At 42.9% G+C, this 11884-nt stretch overlaps 2 protein-coding genes across 3 annotated transcripts in view; one reads left to right on the forward strand and one right to left on the reverse strand.

Annotated features, from left to right (window-relative positions):
• vwa11 (von Willebrand factor A domain containing 11) overlaps positions 1 to 11884 on the forward strand; it is a 36272-nt gene that overhangs the window by 2926 nt on the left and 21462 nt on the right. The gene's annotated exons all lie outside the window — the stretch shown is intronic.
• On the reverse strand, positions 3502 to 11067 carry LOC116696972 (prostaglandin D2 receptor 2). 2 transcript variants are annotated; one of them, XM_032528264.1, is made up of 2 exons: positions 10892 to 11067; positions 3502 to 5348 (listed from the first exon to the last, which is right to left on the reverse strand). In XM_032528264.1, exon 2 carries the CDS (start codon positions 5339 to 5341, stop codon positions 3929 to 3931), a length of 1413 nt encoding a protein of 470 aa, XP_032384155.1. In that variant the 5' UTR covers positions 5342 to 5348; positions 10892 to 11067; the 3' UTR covers positions 3502 to 3928. The 2 variants fall into 2 exon arrangements, with proteins under 2 accessions (XP_032384155.1, XP_032384165.1); XM_032528274.1 differs by having other exon boundaries at positions 10896 to 11065.

The following is an 11884-nucleotide window of genomic DNA, read 5'->3' on the forward strand; positions in this document are numbered from 1 at the left end:
CTGTGTATGTTCCCATCCAATTAGATTAAATATGGTATTGGTAACTCCAGAGAAAAATTTGTAAAGTTAGTGAGGACTAGATTCTAGGACTAGATAAAGCTGATTCTGGTTTCCAACTGGGCCCCAGGTGTGTGTGTTAAAACACGGACGGAGACAACTTCTCTCTGTTGATGCTTCATTACAATCAAGCATATTGTAAAGTAAAGTTAAAATATCTGAAAAATCTACTCGAGTACAGTAACGAAGTATTTGTACTTTGTTATTTCCCATCACTCCCTATAATGACATGTGTGTCAGGAAGTTAGCCCTTGACAACTTATACTTTCACATGGCATCAAAGTGCTTTTGAGCAAGGGACCGAGCCCCCAATGGCTTTGGGCCCCGGACCGTGATGAGCACCCCCCCACTCTGACATCGCTCCATTTGTGCATGTGTAGGGCCTGTGCATGTGTGTATTTCTGGCCTGTGTGTAACTAACACCAGAGTGAAAAAGTGTAATTCCCCCTTGCAGGATTCAAAATGGTTTCTTCTTCTTAATAATTGATAATGTTTGTTCTGGTTTTCTTTGCAATAAATCTTGCAGGCTGAAATAGGATATGGTGAGAAAACAAAAGTAAAGGCCAAAACCATTCAGACAAGCCTCCTCTCAGTATAGACAAAGCCCGTATAATGGCTTTAGTACAGTCAAAATAACAATCTCATTCTGCAATCCCAATATTTAATATTGCTATGGAGAAAAGGAAGATCCTGCACAATGCTCTTGCTGAGCATTCCAATGGATCCATCATACAAACGTTTCGACCCCTCTGGACCTTTGCCAAGACTCTTGACTCCTGACATCAGCACGGTCGATACATTGCGATGCTAAGCAAGAGCAGCAGTGTGTGGTACTTTGCAAAACACACTTTGAAAAAAACATTCCTGACTGAGCACAGGATGCATGTGGTAACAGGTCTCCTTCCTCAGCAATTCCCTTCTTCGTCTATCTTCTCAATCTGCTTCTTTATGACTTTCCCTGGAATTCACTGCTAGTGTCATGTGTTTGCTCCATTGCTTCACAGCCATGTGAAACAGGTAAAATAGATACAATAGATGAATCAGATGGGGGCGGGGGGTGAAAGATAGCCCTTAAGGAAGAGAGAGAGAGAGAGAGAGACAGAGAGAGAGATAATCTGATGGAACTGAAATTGCTAAAAGGAAAGGGGAGCTTTGTATGCCGTCTGGTCCGTCGGATTTAATCCTGCTCTGTCTTTACATTCTGGATCTTCACTCTCTAATATTCTCACCCAAATTACAACTACCTCCATGGTAATCCCACGCTGTTGTGGCCTACATTACACCTCAGCCTCTGTGTGTGTGTGTGTGTGTGTGTGTGTGGTGTGTGTGTGTCGTGGTGCATGCGTGAGTGTGTGTGTGTTGTGTGTGGGGTGTTGTGAGTGTGCGTATGGGCGTGGGTGTGTGGTGTTGTCTTGCAAGGGCGTGTGTGTGTGTGTGTGCGTGTGTGTGTGTGTGCGCGCGTGCGTGTGTGTGTGTGTGGGATGTGTGTGTGCGTGTGTGCGTGTGTGTGCATCTGCGTGCGTGTGCGTGTGTGCTTGTGTTTGCGTGTGTTTGCGTGTGCGTGCGTGTGCGTGTGTGTGCATGGGTGGGTGTGTCCACCCATGCACACACATGGTGTGGATGCAACCAGACGATTGCAACAGTGGGGATGAAAGAGTCAATCGAAGATGGATATCAGATATGATGAAAATTAAATCACTCAGAAAAAGGTGGTCAGACGTTCAGGAGTTCATATTTAAAATGCACCTGAATTAAACAACATGAAAAGCATAATCCTACTTAATCTCACATCTCTTTATGTAATCAGGGCTATACCGCCCTCTGCTGGCTGAACCTGTATAACATGAAGACCCAGTCTGCAGTATTGGGGCTTGTGAGCCCTTAAAGGCTTGTTTTGCTTACAATTCTCCTGTCTCGTGTTTCCAATGAACACCATTTTAAATAATAAACGGAATTTGGTCATTTGAACTTTTTTTTTTTTTTACTATGCCTTTATTCATGATCCTTTATCTTGTGGGTGCATTATTTCTTTTTTAATACTTTGTTGTCACATTCATATACTGTAACTATGTAACTATAGCGATATTCATTCCCTGCATTTAACCCATCCCCCTAGGGAGCCGTGGGCAGCCATGCTGGGTCTGTCTATGTGTCCAGTTCACTGTGAGGAGAGAAAGGATACGGAAATTTCAGCACACAAAAATCAAATGATAACGTGTTAATAGAATTCATTAAAAGGTCTTCACATTGAATATTTTACTGAAAAAGGGACTGAATTAACTCAATTGCCTGAATTGACTCAGGGGGGGCAGTAGCTCAGTCTGTACCGAGTTGGGTTGGGAACCGGAGGGTCTGAAGCACGGAGCGTGGACTGGAGCTGGAGAGATGCCAGTTCACCTCCTGGGCACTGCCAAGGTGCTCTTGTGCAAAACATGGAAACCCCCCCCAACTGCTCCGGGCGCTGGTCCAGCACTTACCATCCCACTCACTCTGAAATCTCTCCATTTGTCCATGAATGTGTGTATTTCAGGCCTGTGTGTAGGGATTTCTAACACAGTGTAAATTGTAATTTCCCCAATCACTGAAAAGTGTAAGAAAACCAAACCATACAAATCTGTCCAAATTTTGTTTCAATTTAATATCAAAGTGATGAAAGCAAACAAAAGCAATGTGTACTCATGGCACTGACTGAGGCACTTCAGTGTCTTGCAGAACATTAAAATGCAAATATCGGACAACAAGAAGACGAAGCGACTCAGAGAGAATTGTGATGTCATAACATCAGTAGTAAGTTATTAGTATTAAAATGGCTATTTGTAACTTTTCAGTTTGTGCATGAAACCAGAGGACGCTTTCCACAAGTACAGGTCCCTGGGTCAAATTGAACCGTTTTCCTATATTAATGTTCTTTTTAACAACCCAAAATAGCATGATTGATTCCACACAATGCACTTTGCCAAGTACAAATTTCTACTTTCATTAATTTTGGGGCGTCTTATTCAGTTTTATAGCATTTTAACACTGAAGTGGTTTTTTGAATTAGTATTGTGTAAAAGTTGACATATTCCAGTCTGTAATTATCCATCAACATACTTTCCTTTAATGTTAGTCTAAATAATTCCTAATTTCTGCTTTTCTAACTCAAACATTAGGTACATTTTTTTTTTTTAAACATCAAAAGGAACAAAAACGTGAGAAAAAAGTTAAAAACCTCGATAAAAAGGCTCAAGAAAAGTGTTGATTTTCAAGTTTGACGGGAAGACAATATGAGGGTTAAAGTGATAAACACATTGATGCATCAATTATTATGATACAACTATTATTCTGAAACAGGAATCTGAATGCAGGACCTTTACTGTAGCTTGTTTAATAGGTACTACATAAAAGTAGCAAAACTGTAGGTTTTATTGACAAATATAGGTTTTATTGGACAATTTTGTATCAGTTTTGGCATCATTCCTCCTTATTCAGCTTTGACGGTCCCCCAACAAGTAGGGAAGTCAGATGCTAGCAGCTAACACGCAGCATGATATACATTCCTTCGCACGGGACTGTTTGCACCCACAGTTCTGTTTTTAAATCAAGGCTAAAGACACGTTTATTTATTGGCCTTTGTAGTCCACTAATCCCTCAATCCATTTTTGTGTGTGTCTACGATTCAGTATTTGAAGTGCTGCTTGGTGTTGATGTAGGGAGGTTCTCCTTTGTGTTGTCTTTCTACTCTTTTTTTTTACATTTTATTACACCTTAGGGCTATTTGTACAGCACTTTGGTCAGATTAAGCTGTACACTCAACCTGTGCCAACATGGACATTAAGAGAAATCTGAAATCCTTACACTAAACCACAGATAAAGCCCAAAATACAGCATCTCAGCTATGTTCTTCCTCATCTTTGGATTTTTGTCTGGTTTGCTCCTTGTGAGTGTTTTTGAGGCCTTCTGAGGGCGAAGGTAGTGGGAAGAGTTGCTGGAGGTCAGGTGATTGACAGGGTGATTGCGAACCCTTCTGTGACCCTGGCGTTGCAAGGCTCACGTCGCGACTGCTCTTCCGCCGAATATGAGCTCTGAAACTTTTCCCTGGCACCAAAAGCAACCCTCCTCCTTCTTCAACCAGACCGTCAAACACTGCTCCCAGACTCTGTCGTATTCTCACGCAGAAGTTCGGGCAACTGAAGGCGTACAGAATGGGGTTCAACACGGCGTTCAAGAAGGCAAAGGTTGTGGCCAGGGGCAGTCCTACCTCCGCCAGGTTGAGATTACTGTTCCAGTACTGGGCTGTCATTTCGATCATGCAGAAGATGTGATAGGGAGCCCAGCATAGTACAAATGCTGCGATCACAAACGTCACCATCTTGGTGAAGCTCTGGGACAGCTGACTGGTTGGATTAGGGGTGGAGGGGGACAAGGTAGTAGGTGTGAGGGATAAAGATGGGCCGGTGGTCGGAGGTTTAAGAAAGATATTAATGGTTTTCTCGGTTGTAGCGGTACTTGTAGTCCCATCTTGGTTTGACACAATCAGAGCATCAGTAAGCCTGCCGGCACTTTGCTTCCTCCTCTGGCTCCTGTGTCTCAGGCTGAGGACAATTTGGACGTAGCTCCCCGCTATCACCACCAGGGGGAACAGGAATGCCAGCAGCAACTTGGAGATGGCCGTCGCTGCCTGCCTCACTTTGCAGTTTGTCTCCAGAGTGTCTTGGGAGGATGAATACAAGGCAAAATTATGATAGCACAGTTTCCTGCCATCCTGTTTCTCAGTCACAGAGCGGAACAGTAAGTAGGGTAATGTATTAATCGCAGCCCACAGCCAGCCCAGCGCGCACACCTTCCACGCTCCCGCCACCGAGCGATGATTCTGGCTCCACACGGGCTTGGCTGCCAGAAGGCACCGGTCCACTGAAATGGCTGCCAGCAGGAAGGCCGACACAAACATGTTCAAGAAGAAGATGGAAGCCTGCGTTTTGCAAAGTATGCTGCCAAGCTCCCAGCTATGTGACGAGGCAAGGTAGAAGGTGAAGAGGGGAAGGGTCAGAGTCGTCAGGAAGTCAGACGCCGCCAGGTTGAGCACCCAGACCGAGGTGACCGTGCGGCGCCGCAGGCGGAAGCCCACCACCCACAGGATGAGCGTGTTCTCCAGAATCCCCAGACACGAGACCAGGCCGTGGATGCAAACCACCACCATGTTGGCCCGGGTGTTGTTGTTGAGGCTGTGCTCCTTCATCATCTGTAGCAGGGGGCAGATCAGCTGTCCCCGCGAGGCGTTGGAGGTGAGGTTCATGTTTGACATTTGTGCTCTGAAAGAAAAAAAAAACAGAAAGAAGAAGCAAGTGGATTCAAATCAGAGCCAGGGTTAGGAGGCAGTGTTGCCCACTGTGGCTGCACGATATGCGGGAAATACGCAATAACATTGCTAAATATCGCACTAACGGTATTACTTGTGATAAATATATATTAAAGTGTACACAGTTCTGCATTTCTGCGGCTTGTAGTATTCAGCTAAAATACAACAAATGCTTTAAAAAAAAGATGAAAGGAAATCATTTTTTACATTCTTTTAAGGAAGAAATTGAACATTGAATTGAATATTAAAGGCACTACTACAAAAAAAGAACGACACACGAATTCCATTTTAAAGTGCAGATTTCTGCAGATACTCTGTTGAGAAACTCATCTCTGAGTGTCTTTCGGGATGTGTCGCAGCCTTTCACGATGTGTATATTGGCCAGTTAATACCTCAATGATGATTAAAAAAAGGGTATATTGGGCAGCCCTGTTGCACACATGATTGTTGTTGTTTGAAAGCTAAATACCTGTTATCTTCTGCAGTAGCTGATACGTGTCTGTGCACATTCACAGTGGTCCACAGTGGAAAAGATTAACAAACACAGTGTTTCTGCTAATGATGATGATGATGAGGATAATGATGATATGGTGAATAATAGACCTGTCTTTGTCTGTAGACAGCTGACAAATCAGCACCCCGTTTCATCATACAGTGACTAAATCAAAGCCATAGTGCTATTTTCCACATGTTCCATTGAAATGTGTTTGATTTATCACACACAAAGCCTTTTATTGTCACAATTTTGAATGTCCCATCAAATATTTATTTGCGTTTGACGACCGGAACTACAAAGAGGCCATGTTGCGTCAACCACCCACATGCAGTTGAAAGGGAACTCTACTTGACATACCAGCAGTTAGATGTGCAACCTAACCTCACACAATGCACAATAATAAAAAAAAACACAATATGCTGTTTTCCTGTCCCACATTCTTAGAGAAACAAAGTACTCTACTTTGTCCCTTATGCGGACGACATGTCAAATCCTGTCTAAGCACATACCAGCTCTTGGGCAACTACAGCTCCTTAGTTAAGCAATACAGTCTGGGAATGTATGAGCACCCACGGAGATACCAGCATGATGCTTAGATCCAAATCTCTTTCTCATTGAGATAAGCAATGACACCACCAGGAACCACAACAAAGTAGTAAAGGTAGTCAAGTGTTAGTTGCTGATATGAGATTTGCTGAGATGTTGGTTTTCCACCTCAATTCCACACCTTTACATCAACAAGTCCTTGGAACCATATGGCGATGTGGCTCGTTTGGTCCCTGGCCTCCAACATGACCCACAAGAGCACTTCATCAAACACAGCTATCAGCGGAAATTATACGCAAAGGACGCCGTTAACGTTGGGAAATGGTCACAGTTTGGTTAAGTCGAGTCTCCGAAACTACTTAAAATCCGATCGTGGTTTGGGTAAAAATTTGAAGTTGCTTCACCTCCTGAAGGTTACGATTGTGACTCGAACCCCTGCTCTTATACTTCTTCACCTTACTTCCTGCTTTGCTCCGATCATAATTACTAGAAAAGTAGAGATAGGCTGTTTGAATAATCAACCTCTGTGAGCGAGGACGGTCTTCTTTTGGATGTCAATCTGCTTGTCACTGAAGAAAGGATGGAAGCCGGGAGCTTGAAGCACGGGCTAGCACTTCCTGGGCTGCATGGGTGCCAGTGGCTGTGTGTCACACACAGCTAGGATGAATACAATTGATTCCTTATTTTATTGGAATCATTTACAAAATCTGGTTTAGAATCCGATCATCGCTTCCAAATTTAACACTTTAGCTGTGTTCGAAACCGTTCCCGCATTCACTCACTCACTATTCCCTACTACTACTACTTCCCTACACTATTCCCACTATTGTTTATTAAATAGTGAACTACATAGGGAACAACCAATCAAGACTTGTGTTTTCTTTCTAGCCTGGCACTGCCCTCCTATGTACTTCTGCTCAATTTTCATTTTCCTTCAGTGCTCCGTCTGGGTTTGTGGGTTTTCTCCGGCCAAATATTTAGTGGCCTAATCAGCAGAGGGATTGGTTGAGAACAATGATGCTGAGGTTCGGTACCGGGAGTTCTGGATTAATGACGGCGTAGAAAGATGCTAGCAAATCCATTCGGTTTGTTGTGGCAACACTGCCAAATATCCAGAAGTTAAAGCCCAAGCAAGAACCTTCTTTGCTGAGTTCTGTTGATGGCCATGATGTTGTGGCCCTCCTCTCCACGGGATTCGGGAAAAGTCTGATTTTCCAGCTCGCTCCATAAGAGGTGAAGGAGTTGGCTAAGGTTAACGCTAGCAATGCTAAGCCAACATCAAAACAAAATGTTAGCAATGGGTTATGGCAGATACATTAGTTTTGAACTCTGGGCAGATCCAATAGTTTTGAACTTCAACAGAGTACCCGCCTTCAAGGAAGTTAACACTTGTCAACGGAGAGTGGACAGACTCTCTGGACACATGAAATGCCTGGTCCTAATGGACCAGAGTCTGGTGGGACCGGTCTAATGGACCAGAGTCTGGTAGGACCAGGCTAATGGACCAGAGTCTGGTAGGACCAGGCTGATGGACCAGAGTCTGGTAGGACCAGGATAATGGATCAGAGTCTGGTAGGACCAGGCTAATGGACCAGATTCTGGTAGGACCAGGTTAATGGACCAGAGTCTGGTAGGACCAGGATAATGGATCAGAGTCTGGTAGGACCAGGTTAATGGACCAGAGTCTGGTAGGACCAGGTTAATGGACCAGAGTCTGGTAGGACCAGGCTACGTTGCAATCCCAGCCATCAAAAAATTGGAATCAATAAGAACGGGAATGAAAAGGAAGAATCAGAATTGAAATCAGAATTGTAAAAATTAAAATGATGCCCAACCCTACACCGAGCTCTAAAGAATGAAACTACCCAGTACTTAGCAAAATAATGCTTAGCTCATCATAACCACTGAGAGGAAGCAGAAATAACCCTTGTGTTGTCTTCCCGACAACAGTGGTCACTTTTTTCAAGATTAATATTGCTTTTTCAAACATTTCTATCACTTTCTCAATGTTGTGAGTGCTTTTTTTCTGTTTTTGGTGTTTTTTGATATTTTTAATGTTGATTTTCAGCGCTTATTTCGGTGGCCCATTATTTGTGACAAAAAAGAAAGAAAACGAACTGAAAATAGGTCAATTTGACCCAAGGACAACGTGAGGGATAAGTCCCTTTTTGTTGGTTCCTCTTACTCCAGCTGGGGAGATGGAGGCTTTAAACAAAAGAAATAGTTTGGTTGATAAATGATGCAAGTGTTTCTGCTTCCAGTAGCTAGATAGCTGTGCTAATGTGATGTAACATTAGCAGCGCTAATATGGAGGTGGATTGTCTGTTGTGTCATCTGGCCTAACCCACCTGCACAAAGACAACATTGCTTCGTATACTTTCACAGTGTGTGCACATGAATGACAAAGCTATGAAAACCAGCCTATGAAAATCCCCTAAAAAATGTGCAATGGATAACTACTAGAATTTTTTACTCTTTAAAAACATGTGCTATTTTTTTAAAGAGTAAAGAATTCTGTGAGCAATGGAACTGAGCCCCACCGCTCATTAAGCCTTTTTGCCTGAGCTGTCAGGTACCTGAGCTTGTTTGTTTTCCACTAGCCTCTCCTTCTTGTCTGTAAAATCTCAAATATTTCTCCAAGGCGGAACATATTCCCAGGTGCTACAGTAGTGTTAAACTGTTTATGTTTCAGCTTAGTGACGCAATGGTTATATGGGAGCACTTTGGGGTACACACAAGAAATAGCTGGCATGAGCAACATCTAGTTATGACTAAATAGGATCAGAGATCTTCAACAGGGGGTCAGTGACCCCCTTTGGGGTCCTCAGAATCACTGCAGGGGGAGGCCGCCTGATTATACAGTAGTTTGATCGTTTTTTTTCAAGAATTAAACTGTCTGAAATTTTTTTGGCTAAAAACAACATTTCATTTTCACACTACTGATGATAGGTTTACTTAAGGTAAGAGAATAACACTTAAAAAAATTTGATTAATGAATGAATACCAATCAATGCATGCAGTTGGGGGTCCCTGTTCGGTTTTTAGGGTCACAGGCCTAAAAAAATGTCAAAGACCCCCGCTTTAGATTGTAACTATTCAAATTGAGTGTTGCCACTGTAGTGTTACATCCAGCCATGGTGACATACTCAGTCACACCCCCTCATCTCATACTAAGTGCCTGGTGCCAGGAATGTAGTCGTGAATAAATGCATCCATGACATAATGCTTTCGTGACTGTATTCTCCTCAACTGTACACTGCATGTATCAGAGGGTGTTTTTGCTCGAAGATTATAATTAGATGCTTCTTAGAAACACTGAACACACAGTACAGAGGAATAAAAGTCCAAATGAGCCACGAACTGATCCCTGAAACGGACTGACTCGCTCCGTGGCTTGTATTCAGGCTGTTGTATTGTGATTAAAGGAGAATCCCAGCCAATTTTTGTGTTAATCTTGGTCGCTATAAATATGCGTGTACTTTTGATTGAAAAAAACAAAACCCGACCCAAATCGGTGCAGGCAATGAGGAGTATCTGCGGCTATGTGTGCGAGCTTCCACTGAGCTAAAACGGCAGTGATTTAGAGTGCCTCTGTACGTCTTAACAGACAGAAAATGAAATTAAAATGTCTGTGTAACGTGAACGGGGCGACATGAATGCACCTACCCTGTCTCTATCCTGCTAACAAAAATACTACATAACTTTTCATTGTGTTTCATTACTTTTTTTCTTAGACTGAATACATGTTCAAGCAGATTTACCTGGTAATGAACTGGCCGCATAGCGTATATACATATCAGACAACTATTATATTATACCTCTGAATTGTCTAGTACCTGGCAGGTGAGTTTGTGTGTTGTGTGTGTGTGTGTGTGTGTGTGTGTGTGTGTGTGTGTCATACACATAGAAGTGTGGGTTGGGTAACATGTCTTGAATTCAGTGGTAGAATGTAAGTAAAGTACATTTATTCCATTTAATTGCGTACAAATTTGAGATACTTGTCCTTTACTTGACTTTTTACTCCACTACATTAACCTGACAGCTTTAGTTACTAGTTACATATAAAAAAAACACTTCTAATTTATGAAATACCATGTTTTATTATTATTTTTCCTACATTGTGAGGCTTTTTCTGCTAGGAGTTTTTTTAATACTAAAGAATACTTTTACAGGGCGGTAGTAGTACTTTTACTTAGGCAAAGGATCCGAATACTTCTTCCACCACTGACCAGTAGAGCGTGACAGCTGGTGAAGAGACAGTACCCTCCATTCTTTGTACATTTAACAAACAAACCAGACCATTGAGCTGTTTAAGTGTAAGAGCTGGACAGTATGGTGGAATAAGCCACTCACCCTGAGAGCACCTTTTGGAAGTAAATGAGCATGACATTTAGCTACAATGTCCCCATGTTTAAAATGCATAATATGAATGAAATATAGTTGAAAAAACATACCTACTGTGGGAGTGTTAAGGGAGCATGGGAAAAAAGTAGGTCTGCAACGTACGCTAGTCCAAATCTTACATTAACAATTTCTGTTCCTCTTTGTCTTACTGTCACTGGCACTCATCCCTCCAGTTCTGTCACTTTCTACAGCTCTGCTATTATGGAGACACCCACTAAATCACTGCTGCCGAACACAAACACACACACACACACACACACACACACCCCTCCCCTGAGCGTGTGATCCTAAATGACAGATGATCCTGCATGTGTGAACATGTGGGAACTAGTTTCCCACACATTTCAAATACTGGACTGCAGCTTCCTCCATGATACACGTCGCGTCAACAAACAAGTAGAGATCTATATTATAGGTATCCTAGTAACACATATTCAGCCTGACATCCTCCCTGCCGTTAACACAACAGTCTTAATCTACTTGAACAACAACATTCATACCTGACTTATGTGGCAGCTCACAGTACCTATCAGAGGACAGAGAGAAGTGGACAAAACGGTGTTTTGCTTTGTCGCCATCTGGTGGTGAACATGACTCCAAACACCTTTCGTTTTCAAGGGCCAGTCTGGGCACACACATTGTTCCGGCCTGGGCTGCGTTCAGAACGCCAGCCGAAAGTGCTGCAAAAACACCGGCCTGTCCATTCATTTTGAATGGGGGGGTAGTATGTTTAGGCTGTAGCAAAAACTCAATATTTGGAGAAAGGCAACCCTACGTCACGCTGCGGGGGCCAATCATGTAACTGGATCAGACTTGTCGGTTTGTTTTGAGCCTTTTTAAAGAAGTGGATCAACAGATCCCGTTGTTCTGGACGGAGACCAGTGAAGGATATTAGAATTAGGGGACCAGATCTCTAAGACAAAATCCGGGGACATTTTCAGCTCAGAAGCGTATATACCTCCAAAACGTTTATTTTTGTAAAACTTTAAACGGGGAGACTAGACCTAGAGCTCTAGAGCTGTTCTCATTACCCCCCCCCCCCC

The sequence above is a fragment of the Etheostoma spectabile genome, chromosome 2 (assembly GCF_008692095.1).
Source record: "Etheostoma spectabile isolate EspeVRDwgs_2016 chromosome 2, UIUC_Espe_1.0, whole genome shotgun sequence".
Classification (NCBI taxonomy): Eukaryota; Metazoa; Chordata; class Actinopteri; order Perciformes; family Percidae; genus Etheostoma; species Etheostoma spectabile.